General features: G+C 26.0%; 1 protein-coding gene across 9 annotated transcripts in view; it reads left to right on the forward strand.

The window, feature by feature from the left end:
- Positions 1–16,095, forward strand: part of LOC122503283 — a 131,673-nt gene extending 115,578 nt beyond the window's left edge. For 7 of the 9 annotated variants that reach the window (XM_043613758.1, XM_043613779.1, XM_043613796.1 and 4 more), the window contains 12 exons: positions 1,180–1,294; positions 1,607–1,690; positions 1,842–2,048; positions 2,306–2,662; positions 2,790–2,954; positions 3,097–3,477; positions 5,289–5,424; positions 5,974–6,098; positions 6,245–7,087; positions 8,786–8,918; positions 14,368–14,603; positions 14,880–16,095. In XM_043613758.1, the coding sequence (XP_043469693.1) occupies positions 1,180–1,294; positions 1,607–1,690; positions 1,842–2,048; positions 2,306–2,662; positions 2,790–2,954; positions 3,097–3,477; positions 5,289–5,424; positions 5,974–6,098; positions 6,245–7,087; positions 8,786–8,918; positions 14,368–14,603; positions 14,880–15,878 (3,781 nt within the window). In that variant the 3' untranslated portion in view covers positions 15,879–16,095. Of the gene's footprint in view, positions 1–1,179; positions 1,295–1,606; positions 1,691–1,841; positions 2,049–2,305; positions 2,663–2,789; positions 2,955–3,096; positions 3,478–5,288; positions 5,425–5,973; positions 6,099–6,244; positions 7,088–8,785; positions 8,919–11,882; positions 12,242–14,367; positions 14,604–14,879 lie in introns of those variants that run through there. The other 2 variants (XM_043613765.1, XM_043613814.1) reach the window with 2 other exon arrangements.
- The last annotated feature ends 374 nt before the right edge of the window (positions 16,096–16,469 follow it).

Here is a 16,469-nt window from a genome sequence, read left to right on the forward strand (position 1 = left end):
TGTACGTAGAGTAGCGCGATATTCGCATTCAAATTAACGTTTCGAGTCTTGTATACGCATAACTTTTTGGTCCCGTATGGTTTTGAATAATAAATATCAAATCAAATGTATTAACTCGTGACAATATTTTGCTGCGCAATAAAAAAAAAAATCTTACACACTCACACAAATAAAAAAAATTAATTATAATATCGATTGTGTGATTGCGGCAAATTTAGTGACGCACTTATACAAGTACAATGACATTTTATTTACAAGTGAGAAACAGAGAGAGAGAGAGAGAGAGAGAGAGAGAGAGAGAGAGAGAGAGAGAGGAAAATAAAAATGGTGATGTTTACAGAGTTCCGTGAATAAAATTTGTAATTTTTTGAAAAGAGAATATTTAATTTTGAAAATAGAATTGTGTAATATTGATTATGATTCATTAATGATTAATTAATGATTAATTAATAGATTAAGGTTCATAATTAATTTTCTAATTAACAGAAATTGGAAGGTATTAATGGCAGTAAAATTAAAGTCTTTAGTCTGAATAAATTGCTTTTCAGTTTGCGCTCTTTAAAAAAATATTTAAAGTCAGACCTGCTCTTTATAATTTCGTGCTGTAAATTAAATGCAATAACGAATTATTACCGATCGTTAATGTTAGTTATAATGTGTCGTCAATAGAATGTAAAGCAAATGCACTAACACGCTTGAAAAAAAAAGCCCGGATGCCTCGCTTGTGTTAGTGTTCTCTGTGAATCATTTAAATTCACTACTAACTTGCCTGATATGAGATGGCAATTTTTTTTTCTTTCTGAAAACAAATCGTATTTTCTCTGATTTTTAATCAAGATTTCGTTACGATTCGTATTATTTGGAAAATATTTTTTGAGTTTTTTCCGTTATTATTATTTTATTCTTCTTCTTCTTCTTCTTATTTTTTTCTCCTTTTTCTTATTATTATTATTATTATTATTATTATTTTTTGTTTACTTTTTAATTAATATTTTTTATACTAATTGTTTTTAATTTGATTATTTCGATGCAATGAAATTGAAGGTGTTGCGAATTTACGTACTGAGAGTGTTGGGATCTAATTGAAGTAAAATGCATTCAGAACATGTGCGAGATTCCAAAAGTGGTTTTGAGTTTTAATGAGGAGAGTTAATGAGGATTGCGAATTTTCTTTTGTAGGAATAGCATCCTGGGCTCGATTGGCTCCAATAGCGGCAGTGGGACACCCAGAGACGCAGAACCTATCGAACGAGAAGGATCTCTTCACGTTAAATTCACTGTGCTCGATGGCAAAGTAAGATTATTTTTCATTACTATTAATATTTAACTATTATCATCTTTATTCTTTGCGAGAGACAAAAAAAATTGCTGCTTAAGAAAATAATTACAATTTTCAATAAATAATATTTCTATCACTATCTCTATTTTTTACGAGAGAAAAAAAATTGATACTAAAGAAAATATAATTACAAAATTGTAATAAATATTTCTATTACTATCTCTATTTTTTAAGAGAAAAAAATTGATGGTAGAGAAAATTGATTTAGAATAAAAAAACGATTACGAAAAAAAAAGTAGGAAAATAATTATAAATTTTCATTTCTAGCGATCTACCGATCGTTCCTGGAAGCAAGTTTGGGGCGTTCTTCGCGGTCATATTCTTTATTTTTACAAGGATCGACACAGTCAAGTGAGTCCTTTTTTTTAAATAAAAAAATATTTTTTTTTATTTGAATTTTTTGTGTATTTTTCTTTTTTTTCTAAAAAATTATTGAAAAATAATTAAAGAGAATTCCCTCAGTCGAGGTTGTGAATTGAGAGTTAAAAATTGTAATTTTCAGAGCCCATCAACAAATGGCGAAGGCGATACAGTACCGAGTGTAGATACGCGATGTGCCTTAGTAGATATCGCGGACGATTACACGAAACGAAAACATGTGCTACGAATAACGAATTCCACAGCAGAAGTGCTCTTGCAAACCGAGGATGCTGCTTCTATGGCTCTTTGGTTGAGAGCGTTTAAAATTTTCGCTACCGAGAAACATACAGTAAGTTATTCTTTTTTACACGAAATTATTATTTATTAATTTTATTGTTATTTATTAAAATTTAAATTCAAATTCAAATTATCAAATTATTTTCAATTCATTTACTTTACTTATTAATAATTAAATTGAAAGAAATTTATCATTCGGTAGGGATTTTTTAATTTTAATATGTAAAGAAAAGAAAAATTTCAATTAGAACTTTAGAAACTATTTTTGAATAAGAAATAGAAAATAATGAAATGAATTTATTCAATTAGGATACAAGTGCGAATACAGTGAAACAGCCAGCCTCACCTCAAACACCGGGACCAAATTCAAATACAAATCAAAGTGGTGGACAACAACGTTTGAGTCCGTTGCCAAGTCATAAAGGAATCAGAAAATTGACGTCCTTTCGAAATCGTTCACCCACGGGACAATCGCCAGTCAGCAAAACTCGTAAACCAAGTCAGGCTATTGAAAATTTACCATCGCCGAAATCGAAAACTTGGAAGGGAAGAATGGCGAAGCAATTTAGAAAAATGCACGGACAAGCTGGCTCACCATCATCGCCGACTGCTCAACTTCCTCCCGAAGGAGCGACTTTTAAAGTACCCTTGGAACTTTGTCCGCAGGTAGAATTTTTATATTCTTTCTATCAAAATTCAAGAAAGTAAAAAATAAATAATTTATTTGATAATAATAAATAATTTATGGTTTTTTAATTTTTATTTATTTGTTCTTTTATTACTTAAATTTCAGTCCTCATTCTCGGAGTTCGTGCCTTTGATCGTCGAAATTTGTACAAGCATAGTCGAGGCTCGGGGTCTTGAAGTCATTGGAATTTACCGAGTGCCAGGAAATACGGCGGCAATTTCTCAATTAACAGAAAGTGTGAACAAGGGAATTGAAAATATAAATCTTCAGGTAATTATATTTTGAAAATTTGTTTGACAATTTTATATCTTTGTTTAAAATATGAAAAATATATTTATAATTGCATTTAATTTAATTGTTTAGATTTTCAGAGTAAGAAACAAATTAAATGACATTTTCTTTTTATTCTCAGGATTCAAGATGGACCGACGTCAATGTGATATCATCTCTGCTCAAGTCATTCTTCCGACTACTTCCAGACTCTCTCTTAACGGCTGAACTCTATCCGATGTTTATTGACGCTGATAAAATAAGCGATCCACAACGAAGAATGGCGACAATTCGTAAATTACTGCGAGATTTACCCGAACATCATTTTGAAACACTGAAATATCTCATGTATCATTTGAAGAAAGTCGTTAATCACAGTGAAGCTAATAAAATGGAGGCGAAGAATTTGTCCATCGTCTTTGGACCAACTTTGGTAAGACCTAGCGGCTCGAGGGATAATATGGTAACCATGGTTACTGAGATGAAACATCAATGTACAATCGTCGAAAGCTTGCTAAATAATGTGAGTATTAATGTTTCTTTAAATAATTTACTACTGTTTTTCTGTGGATAATTAAATTTATTTTTAACAATTTGAATATTAAATTTTAGAATAAGTTTCTTAAAGTTATCGATTATAATTAAATACCAAATGTTACGGTAGCCAAACAAGGTATTCAATTTATTATTATGCAAATGACAAAATTTTTTATTTTCAAATATAAACCACAATTACTGAATAATTTCAAATTCATAATTTTGAAAATTCTCTTATTAAGTACATGATATTAATTATTGTTTCTTATTACTTTCAAAAATTTTAATAAAACTCTTCGCAAAAATGTAATTATTTTCATAAAAACATAACATTTTTCGGAGGAATTCAATTATTTTTATAAATTTTAAAATTCTTTGCAGGAATTCAATTATTTATTTTAATTTTTAATACAATTTTTCGAAAGAATTCAATTACTTTCTAAAACCCTAATAAATTCTTCGAAACAATTCAATTATTTTTATAGTTATAATCAAATTCGTCTCAAAGAATAAAATTAATTTTTTAAATAATAAAATTCTTCTCAGAAATTCGATTATTTTCAATACAATTTTAATTAAATTCAATAATCTAATTTTTATTTATAATTATTAACAGACAAAATTATTTTAAACAGTTGAAAAAAAATTCTTTGTTTAATTCACTTATATTCAAAATTTTCAAGTACAATTATGAGAAAAATTGCATTAAATTTCGAAAAACTTAAGAAATTCTCCAAAAAGATTTAATTATTTACATAAACTCTAATAAAATTTATTTATTTATTTAAAGTTTGGACGGACAAAAAATTGTTTAAAAGAATTTAATTTTCTATCGACGATTTGAATAAAATTTCATATTAAAATTATTAATTATAATTATTAACAAAATCGATTATATTAAAAGAATTAATGAAATTTTTTGAATGATTTCAATTATTGTCATAACCTTTTTCTTCGAAAAAATGCAATTATTTTAAATATTTTAATAGAATTCCTTGAATGAATTAAATTATTTAATAACAATTGTAATAAAATTCTTAGATGAATTTTATTATTTTCTAAAAATTTTAATAATATTCAAAAGAATTCAATTATTTAAAAAAAATTTAATAAAATTCTTCTCAAGAATTCAATTATTTAAAAAAAATTTAATAAAATTCTTCTCAAGAATTCAATTATTTAAAAAAAATTTAATAAAATTCTTCTCAAGAATTCAATTATTTTAATAAACAATAATATTTTTCGATGGAACTTAATTATTTTCCAACTTTTTTCTTAAATTTCTTTGCAAGAATTTTTTTAAATAATTGATTTCATTAGAGAAATTTTATTAAATTTTTTTTAAAAAAATTTTATTGAAATTTTTCAAAATAATTAAAATTCTTTAAAATTATTAAATTTCTGAGAAGAATTTTATTAATTTTGAAAATAATTCAATTCTCATTACAAAATAATTAAATGAAAATATAATTTTTAAAAATAATTGCATTCTTTTGAGAAATTTTATTGAAATTGTATTGAAAAGAATTGAATTTCTTCGAAGAGTTTTGTTAAAGTTTTGAAAAAATTTTGAAATAATAATGAGAAGGAAATTAGTGAATAATTGAATTTTTTAATTTTTAATCTGAAATTAATAATAATAAGATTTGAAGGTTTCTTTGGATTGAAATTATTATCTAATTAATTGAAATTAATATTTGAAAAAATTAGATTTTTGTGACATTTCATTTCAATTTTATAATAAGATACTTGAATTTTTTTTTATTTTGAATTTAAATTCTAATTACGATTCTACAGGTCGATTGGTTCTTCTCAGAAGAAGATTTAGACGATTTAAGCAGGCTCTCAGTAAACTTGAGTATACCAACGGATGACAATGAAAGTGAACTAGCAAATCATAGTCTCTTGTTAAACAACATTCAGAAAGTTGAAGGTATTTTTTATTTTACATCACTATTATTACTCGTACTTAAAGACGTAACGAGTTTTTTTTTGTCAATATTCAAAAAATTGTTTGTGGCACTTTATTGTGTGGCTAATTACATAATTAAATTTTTTTCTCCTTTTTCGAAGCTTTCGTGTAATGTTCATTATTTTACTCTTGTGTTATTCTCAAATATCATCAAACATTCGTAGTTAGAAATGCAAACAACCAAAAATGAAAAAAAAAGTTTGCTTGTGAATTATCTGGTTACAAAAAAAAAAACTGAAAATGACCAGTTTGTTGTTTTTCTCCCTTTCTCTTTTCCAAATATATAAGTGTAATTTTTTTTCTAGCAAATTCACATTTTAGTGTCCACTCATCTCGTTACCATCTTTTTATTATTTTTTTTAATTCTCGCATTGCTCTCTTATTATCCAACTTTTTTTGTAAAACTTTCAAGTTTTCAGAAAATGAAACAACTAAGAAGAGTAATTCTGAGTTTTAACATCCATTAGTTGCACATTTATTTTTGTTCGCTTCTTTATTTTGACACAACAGGCATGCGTGAAATGATCACAGCTAGGGACATTGTATCCTCAATCATATCCGCAGCTAATAGGAAAATTCAGAGGAGGAGGAAGGGACACGAGGAGCCGGAGAATGATGACCACGAAGACGATAAGGTAATTTCAATAAATTTCTTTTGGAATTTTAAATTCTTAAATTTTTATTTTGTAATATTTATTTTGTAATTATATTTATATTATATTATATTAATTTTGTGATAATTTATTATTCGGAGAAAGCAATCAGAATTTTTTGTTTTCAGCTAAAAGGAAAACAGGATGAGAATTCACCGACCGTTCGGCAGAGTATGGCTCTCAATGATCGACAATGCACCGTCAGTGAAATAGTTCAAATGCACGAGAGTAAAAATCAACCGGGTCGTTCCTCGGAGCAAACAACCACCACCACCACCACCTCCACGGGAAACGGAAGCGGAAGCAGTAATAGTCCTCCAAATACAAATAATTCGCGAGGGAAATATTCAAAAAATCCCACAGAACAAGAACAACAAATTATCATTCCTCAATCTTCTGAAATATTAAAAACAAACGAAGCGAGCGGAACACTGGACACAAATACGACGACACCTTCGAATAATTCAAATGACACGAAACACAATAATGACGAGGTCGCTATTCGTACTTACACGGGTTTAAGTGCAACGACACAAGAGAGAATTAGAAAATTTGAACAGGAAACAATGACAATGCTACAGAGGGATCAACATCGACAGAGACGTGTTGCCGAACGTCACGAGGAGGAACGAAAGAGAATTGAAAAGGAATGGCAAATTGCAAAATCAGAAATGGAAAACGATGATATTTTGGATACAATAGTCGATACAACGGTTGCGCCGAATTTTCTCTCGGAACGATTGTCGAATTTAAATGATAGAATTGTTGATCGATCGTCAATTGATTTGACTGATTGTCATGTGAGATCGAAGTCAAGTACGAGGCCAATTCCTTTATCGATTGCTGTACAGCAACAACAACAGCAACAATCGACAGCGAAACAAAAAGCACAAGCCAGCTCACAACTCAGTAATATTCTAGGCGAGAAAATGAATAACGGCGTCATCAAAAAATTTAAAACGGATAAAGAGGTAAGTTTAATTGTATTTAACTTATATTTTTAATACCAAATATTACTAAATTCAACTAATTATTATTATGACAATTACAAAATTTTTGGTTTTTAAATATCAACTTCAGTTTTTCAATAATTTTAAATTCAAAATTTACAAAAATTCTTCTCAAGAATTTAATTATTTACAAAAATAATATAATTCTACACAGGAATTTAATTATTTCAAATACAATTTAAATGAAAATCCTCAAACGAATTTAATTATTTTTTATTAATTTTTATAAAATCTGTCGAAAAAAATCAATTATTTTCAAATATTTTCATAAATTTCTTTGCCAAAATTTTGTAAATATGTAATTGAATTCATTCGAGAAATTTTATTACAATTTTTTTCAAATAAAAATTGTATTAAAAATAATTAAATTATTATAAAAAATTTTATTGAAATTTTTCAAAATAATAAACTTTTTAACTTTTAAATTCATGAGAAGAATTTTATTAATTATGAAAATAATTCAATTCTCATATTGATTTCAAAATAATTGAATTTTGGAGAAGAATAAATTTTATAAAATTTTTCAAAATAATAAAATTTTTGCGAAGAATTTTATTAAAATTCTTTAAAATAATTAAATTTCTGAGAAGAATTTTATTAATTATAAAAATAATTCAATTCTCATTCTCATTTTAAAACAATTGAATTTTCAAGAAGAATTTTATGAAATTTTGAAAAATAATTGAATTCTTTTGGGAAATTTTATTAAAATTTTTGAAAATAAATTCATTTTTTTTTACAAATTTTTATAAAATTTTTCAAAAGAAATCAATTATTTTAATAAATAATAAAATTCTTCTGAGGAATTCAATGATTTAACATTTTTTTAATAAGATTCAATGAGATAATTTTGATAAAATTGTATTATATGCATTTAATTATTTTCCTTACATTTTAATTAACATTTCTTGAAAAAATGTAACTATTATTTTTAAAAATGTTGATAAAATTGTTTAGAAATATTCAATTATTTTCAGTTCAATTTTAATTAAATTTCTTAAAAGCATTTTTATTATTTTCGAAAATTTTAATAAAAATCATCGTATAAAATTGAATTATTTTCATAAGGTATAATAATCTTCGGGGAATTTAATTTCAAATAAACTAAAAAAAACTTCTAAATAGAATTAATAGAATTAAAACCTAATTTTGATAAAATGTTTTAGAAAAGCTCAATTATTTTCAATAGAATTTTAAATCAACTTTTTGTTAGAATGTTATTATTTTCAAAAGTTTTTAATAAAATTCGTCGCACAAAATTAAATTATCTTCATAATAGGTATATAAAATTCTTCGGAGAATTTACTTATTTTCAATATAATTTTAATAAAATTTCTATCAAAGAATTCAATTTTTTTAAAAAATCTGAATAAAATTCTTCTAAATAATTCAATTATCTTCTATAATTTAAATAAAATTTGTCACATTATTTTAATAAAAACTTCTGGATACAATTATATTATTTTTAAAGATTTTAAAAATATTCTGTATGCAAAAATTAAATTATTTCAGATTTGAAAATTAAGGCAAATTAAACGAAATTATAGAAGTTACAAAAATTAGGATTTTTGTTATTTTTGATTCTTTAATACATTAAATTTGAATTTAATTAACTTTAAAATTCAGAAATTTAAAAATAAAAATCATGAAATTTTTCAGCAATCACCGGATTCTAATTTATTGGCACCGACTCGTTATGGAAGTTTAGACTCTCTGCACGAGATTCATGGTTATTCGTCATCGTCCCCCTCGCAACAACATCGAGGACTTCCTGGAGATATTTCTGATGATGGTCAGTATCACTTTTAATATTAAATAATTTCCATTTAATCCAAAACGCTTTTTCTCCTTCAGAGTTTAAAAAAAGCGATTTTCTTCCTCCTCGTGTTTTTTTGTGTTATTTTGTCCCTGTTTTTTAAAATGCTTTGACATTTTCAACCATCGAAATAAAAAGACATTTTCAACTGTCGGGAAAAATTTTGAAAAAGAGTCCTGATTTGTGAAGTCAAAAATTTTATCTATAGATCAAAAAGTATCTTTTGGTCTATAAATAAAAAAATTACATATAATAATGAAACACTGACGCGGAAAAAAACGAAAGAAGTCATTTTTTTTAACCCCCATGTTAATTTTGTTCTCTCTGTGCATTTTTTCTCTCTCTGTAATTTGCTTCTGACGATCGGTGAGTGTAGCCGGATCTTGTTTTCTTCACTGGACTCAGAAGATTCTCACTATTAACAAAAAGCTTTCTAGGTACTTGTGTTTTCTCATCATCACATTTTTATCAGAACAATTTCTTAAAATAAGCATTTGGAAAAATTTTTATCATCTTGTTGCAAATTCGAGAAATCATTTTCCGCTACTATACATTTTATATTCTCGTTTTGAAAGAAAAGTTTTTTCAGTTTTTCTTTTTATTATATTAATCGCCAAGGGCTGATGTGCTTTAAAAATATAAAAAAAAGTATTTTTCAATCACGCAGAGAAAATAGGAAATTTACAAATCTTTTTCTCAAGCATTATGTGTGTCGTCTTTTTGACGCCTCTGCTTATTTAGGCCAGGAATGTTAATAACAAGAATTATTTTTTCATAAAGCACTGGACGCTTGAAAAATTTGAATTTATCACTAAAAAGAAAAGAATAAGAAGAACGAAAAATGCATGTCAATTGCGTTTGAATGTTTACAATCTCTGACGAAAGGGGAAATTTTTTCAATTTTTTTAGTTCACTGATTAGTTACTTAATTCAAATTAATTATTACGATTTTTTATATTATTAATTTACTAATTAGATAATTAAATCTAATTATTAAATCAATTCTTTTAGTTCACTGATTAGTAAATTAATTAAAATTATTATTAAGATTTTTACTACTAATTAGTTAGTTGATTAAAATTTTTTATTAATTCACTGATTAGTTAGTTGATTAAAATTAATTATTCTTAAGATTTTTTATTAATTCACAGATTAGTTAGTTGATTAAAATTAATTATTCTCTAAATTTTTTATTAATTCACTGATTAGTTAGTTGATTAAAATTAATTATTCTCTAAATTTTTTATTAATTCACTGATTAGTTAGTTGATTAAAATTAATTATTCTCTAAATTTTTCATTAATTCACTGATTAGTTAGTTGATTAAAATTAATTATTCTCTAAATTTTTTATTAATTCACTGATTAGTTATAGTTAATTAAAATTAATTATTATTAAGACAATTAAGTTTTTTGTTATATTAATAATTAATTTTTTCTTTTTATGCAATTTATTTTTATTGTATTTGAAAATCTTATCGCTTTTTGTATTTTTGAAATATAGTTTATAGAAAAATTTTTTTTTTTTGAAGATAAAAAAAACAGGAATAGTTTCGGAATTTTTCACTAAAGTGAAATAATACTTCGTTAATTTAGAAGAGTATTCAGGATTATTATTTTTTTTTATTTTTGTGGCTTCACTGCTTGCCTGGCTAATGTTTTTCGAAAATTGTAGAGCTCCACGTATTTTAATTTTCAGCATTTTTATTTTATCATTTTTTAAATATTTTTTTCTATCAGTTTTCTATTATTTTTTCCATCTTTTTTTTAATTTTTCCAACAGTGTTTTTGAACTTTTCTCTATCAATTTTTTTTTAATATTTTTTATCATTTTTTTTTATTTTTCCATTATTTTTTTTTTTTTTTATCTTTTTCATCCCTTTTTTTATTTTTTCCACGATTTTATAATTTTTTCTATCATTTTTTTTATTATTTTTTCCATTATTTTTTATTATTTTTTTAATTCTTTTTTCATCGTTTCATTTATGGATTTTCATGATAAATATTATTTCAAGAAAATATCTGATATTTTTTAATTCTATAAATTTACGTGGTACTCTAAAAAAACATGTAGTCTCATCAATTTTGTGCCTGCGCTCTAATCATTTTAAAGAACAAGCATCTTTCTTGTTTTTTTTGTTGTGTATTCTTGGATTAAATTCTTGAACTTTATGATTCGACAAAATTAGATTTTTTAAGTTGACAATTTTTGTAAATTGGATTGAAAAAAATTTTTTTAATAAGTAACTTTATTTTTAATCAAGTAAATATCAAAGTTTTTTTTTTGTAATTAAAATTTCCATAATGCAAATAAGATAAAGAAAGGAAATTCTCTTCTATTTTAAATAGTTTTTGGAATTTTTCCTTTTAAATTGAAAATAAGGGTAGTGTTTTATAAAATGTAGTGTAAAATGTAAAATTAATATTTTAAAAAGAGAGTAAATCGAAAATTAATTTTGTTAACATTAGTTAAAAGTATTTTTTAATTTCACTTTTCATAATTCATAATGAAAAATCAGTTGAAAAAAGGAATTTCTCTTCTTTGTAAATTAGTTTCTGGAATTTTCTCCTGGAAAATTTGAGTAATTTATCTTAAAATATATTGTAAATGTAAAATTAATATTTTAAGAGGAAATTAATTCAGAAAGTAATATTTAAAAACAAAATTAATTTAGAAAGTAATATTTAAAGGCAAAATTTTAGAAATTAATATTTCAAAATATTATGAAAGTAAAAATAGAATTAATTAATTGATAAATTTAATAGTTATCGAATTCGAAAAAATTTAATTGAATTGGAAAAGAAGAGTTAATATTACAAATTTTGTCGTTTGTGATAAAGTTCTAAGGATAAAAAATGAGTAAAAAAAGAAAGAAAAATGATATACATTTTGGTGTTAATTTGGCAATGGTACGATTGATGATGGGATTGAAACGCGTAGGCATGCAGCAAGTCCGGGTTTTTGGTGCTACATATCGGCCCATCTACACAGTGCCGCAGGGGCCGCTGCCAGTGGCACCCTCACGAAGACACCGTTCCCAAAATCAACACCACCAACGACCTCTCCAAATCCATTCACAACAACCGGTCCCATCTCCCTACCAATCATCCCACCAGCAGCAGAATCAACAACAACAACAACCACAGCAGCAACAACAACAACAACAACCACCACCTCGTCAACACCGTCATCCAAATCACAGCGGCCTTCGTCACAGTTACAGTTCCTCCAACCAGGGATTCCAGAGTCTGGAGACGGTGTCGGGGTATCCTCCAAGATTGTAAACCGAATTCTCAGAGGTAAATCGCGGATGGCACGCTCAAGTGATGATCCGTGATGCTAACAAAAAAAAAAAAAGATTTGCCTCGTTCGAGAATGGCTTTTCAAATTTATACCGTTTTTTTTTTATTTTTCTCTGTTCTTTTTACATGCACACAATATATTATTGAAAAGTGCTTGTCTGCTGCCGATAATAAGACTCTACAAGCTTAGTTTTGACCTTCTGAAAGTTTTGCTGTTTCAATTTGGTATTGTTTTGATTCTTGAGGAAAATGGGATTTTTTTTTCTGAAAATTGGAGTGAACGAATTGAATTTTTTGATATTTTAATATTTGGAATAATTTACAGTCAGAAAAAAGATTATATTTTACTTGAAAGCTACTAGACATTTTATTTGTGTCGAATAAATTTTATTTGCACCGAAAAAATTTTATTTGAGTCAATTAAAAATCTTACTTTGCAGAAATAAATTTTATTTGGTTCAAATAAAGATTTTAATCCTCACAAAGAAATTTGATTTGATTCAAATAAATTTATTTTGATTCAATTGCATTTTATTTGGTTCGAATAAAAATTTTATTTCGCACAGAGAAATTTTGTTTGGTTCAAATAAATTTAATTTGGTCCAAATGACTTTTATTTCGTTCAAATAAAAAATTTTTTTCGATTAAATAAATTTTACTTCATTCAAAAAAAAAATTGTATCTGGTACAAATAAATTTTATTTGGTTCAAAAACAAATTTTATTCCACATAAATTTTATTTGGTTTAAAAAAAATATTATTCGTCACAAATATAATTTTATTTTGCACAATAAATTTTATTTAGTTAAAAAAAATGTTATTCGTCACAAATAAAATTTTATTTCACACAATAAATTTTATTTGGATCAAATTTTTGTTTAGTTAATTAAAAAAAATTTTGTTCCACATAAATAAATTTTATTCGGTTAAAAAAATAAAATTTATTTTTACAAAAAAATTAAAGTGGATTAAAATTTATTTATTCGGAAAAAATATTTATTTGAACCAAATACAAATGTTGTTTTGAATAAATAAATTTTATTTGTTTCAAAAAAATGTTTTTCCGCAAAATAAGTTTTATTTGTTTCAAATAAAAATTTTATTCCGTAGATACAAATCGAATTTTTAATTGAAACATAATTTAGTAGATTCCAGAATTTTCCAGAATTGCTCATCAATACTGAATTGATTAAAAAGCAAACATTTAGTTGGGTTTTTGAATTTTTCAGGTTCCTAATATTTATAATTTGACTTCATCTCTTAATTCCAAGAGTTTTATTCGTAAATTCTGCATCACAGCAATTTGCACTTAATTTCTTTTTTGATTTTCTATTTTTCTTTTCTTTTTTTATTATTAATCTTCTCTTACAATCGCAATGCGCTCTTATTGCTTAAAATTATACAATAACAAAATTACTGCTCCGAGAGTTTTTTTTTACACTAAATTTCTATTTTAACTCTTTCGAAATTAAAATTATTCTTCGTGTGAAAATTGTTTCTGATAATTTTTGGTTGCTAATGTTTCGTCTGAGTTGAAACGGAATTTTTTTTAGTTGGAATTAATATTTCTTTTTTGTATTATATTAATTAATTATTAATTAATATTATTAATATTAATTTTGAGTATTTAAATTTATAATTTTGTTTATATTTTATTTACATTTAAATTTACCGGAACGAATTTTTTTTTCTAATTATTAAATTCCAATTTATTGAAACATTGGAAAGGGGAGGATTAAAAATAAAAAAATGTCAATAGAAATTGCCACTTTTTTATGAAGTCTGAATCATTTTTATATTCTGTTGTTGCTGTTGTTATTGTCGCTGTTGTGAACAAGAAGATAATTGCTGTTCAAAAACTTTATTCTAATATTATTGCTCTTATTATTTCAGGAATGAATTCACGCAATTAGCCATCACAAAGCACTCAAAACTACTGAATTTTATTATTCTTTTATTTTAAAAACATTTAAATATTCGTCGTCATTTTTTCGGAATTTTTGTTTATTTGCGCTCAATAACCGATTTTTATCAAAGGCTTTCAGTGTTTTTGTCTTTGAAGGTTGATTTGATTTCGTCTATCAAAAGTATATGGAATTATAATGAGTATTTTTTGATTTCAGGTAGCGATCTCTTGACCAGCCTGACATCAACTTTCGATCGCAAATGGAAATCTCTGGTGAATCCTGCAAATCAATCTCCGTCTTCTGTTGAAACTCTGAGTGTCGCCAATGTTTCCCCTCAAGTCAAGGAAGAAAAACCCATTGAACGCAATCCAATTCGGCATTCATCGGAATATCGAGATCCCAGCTTACATCGATCGACTAATGATAAAGGCAGATCTCTTCATTCAAAGACCGTAAGAATTTTTACCTTTTTGTGTAAATTTTTTCAATAATAATAATTATAATAGTTAAATTTCAAAAAAACTTTTACATTAAGATTATTTATAATTTTTGTGAATCGAGTAAAACGAGTTCTTTTAGTTGTAAAATTTAATTTTTAAATAATTACTTTTTTACTAGTTTCGTTTCAGTTTTAAAGTTACTTTTTTGTTTCTTTTTTTAAATTAATTATTTAGTGCAAAGTGTGTTATTTTTTTTTATTTGTAAAATAAATTATTTTTTGTCGACAGGATGTTCCCGAGAAAGATTCAGACTCGGGAATAGTGGATACAACCGATTCGAGTGTGACCGATTTACCAGATAACGATCGTCATGTATCGTTGAAAAAATCCCCAGAAGATAAAGCGACATGCAGTACATTTCTCGACGCAAGTGAAAAGGACGAATCATTATCATCAAGTGTAAATCAATCATTATCGCCAATGCGACAAAAGCGCGATGCCGATTCAACAGTCGAATCACAGGACAATCAATCATGCTCACCAGACGAACATCAATCATCGAGAAACGAGAATTCCCAAACAAAAAACGATTGCATCGATCCATCGTATACGAAAAAATTGAAAAAATTTGAAAGCATGAGTCAAACAACAGAGCCACGTTCACGATTAAAACGTTCTGAATCATTAAATAAACGAACAGAAACAGTGACATCAAAGCTAAAGCGTTCCGAAAGTTTAAATAAACATTCATCAGATCGACCGCTCACATCGCCGAATAATGGAAAATTAAAAAGATCCGAGAGTCTTAATAAAAATTCCGATCGTTCATTATCGCCCAACAGTAAATTAAAACGTTCTGAATCATTGACAAAGACTGAGAAAACAGAATCAAATATTAGTAAACGAAGACAATCGGTGAGAAAGGAGAGTGCAACAAAATTAAAGAGAAAAAATGGTATGCCCGAGCGTTCCATTAAACGGCGACATACAGTTGGCGGGACCAAGGACTTTGATAAAGTACACTGGCTTGATAATAAATTACAAACAGAAGCGGAGAAAATAATTCGTAATGATAGTAAGACAACGAAAAAAAGTCAGTTACGCACCAGTTCACCAGATCTCAGCAGCAATCGATTTAATCTCGTTGACACCAGTTTTCTTATTGAAGTTAGCTTTCGTGGACCCAGTAATGTCGTGTTTAATGTTACCAACACCCGTCCCCAGTCGCTCCCCGACGGGAGTCTCACATCGAAAGTCTACAAAGTGCCCCTAGAAAGTCACGTTTAATATACGAAAAAAAAAAGTAGAGAACAGATTAGCGCAACATACACACAACAAAAAATTCCAACGAGCCAAAATGAAAGGACCAATCTGCTGCACGTTTTTTTTTAATTTTTTTTTAACCAAGTGACAGAAAATTGGAAAAAATTTTCAGGTGAGAAATTTTTTTTATTTTTTTGTTTAAAAATCAATGGGGGGGAATTAAAAAGTTTCGAGAGAGAGAGAGTATATAAATTTATTCTTTATTTAAAAGAAATATATTAAAATAATTTAAATATATATGTGAAATAAATAAATTATATATAATATATAGGTTTATTTCGAAAATTTTAAGAATTCTTTTTCTTTTGGATAATTTAATAAGAGAGATTTTTCTTTGCTTGGGAAAAGAGGTATGAATAGAAAATATTTGTACAATCTTTAAAAATTCAAATTTTCTATTATTAAATGAAAAAAAGAAAACAATTTTTCAAGAAGAATTCTTCTAAAACAGATTTTTTGTCCAATGAAGTGATAGAAACTTTATTTTTATGAACATTTGCTTAAAAAAAAGAGACATGAAAAAAATATTTCTAGAATTTAAAAATTTTTTATTTG

This window comes from Leptopilina heterotoma, unplaced genomic scaffold (assembly GCF_015476425.1).
Source record: "Leptopilina heterotoma isolate Lh14 unplaced genomic scaffold, ASM1547642v1 Lhet_108, whole genome shotgun sequence".
Classification (NCBI taxonomy): Eukaryota; Metazoa; Arthropoda; class Insecta; order Hymenoptera; family Figitidae; genus Leptopilina; species Leptopilina heterotoma.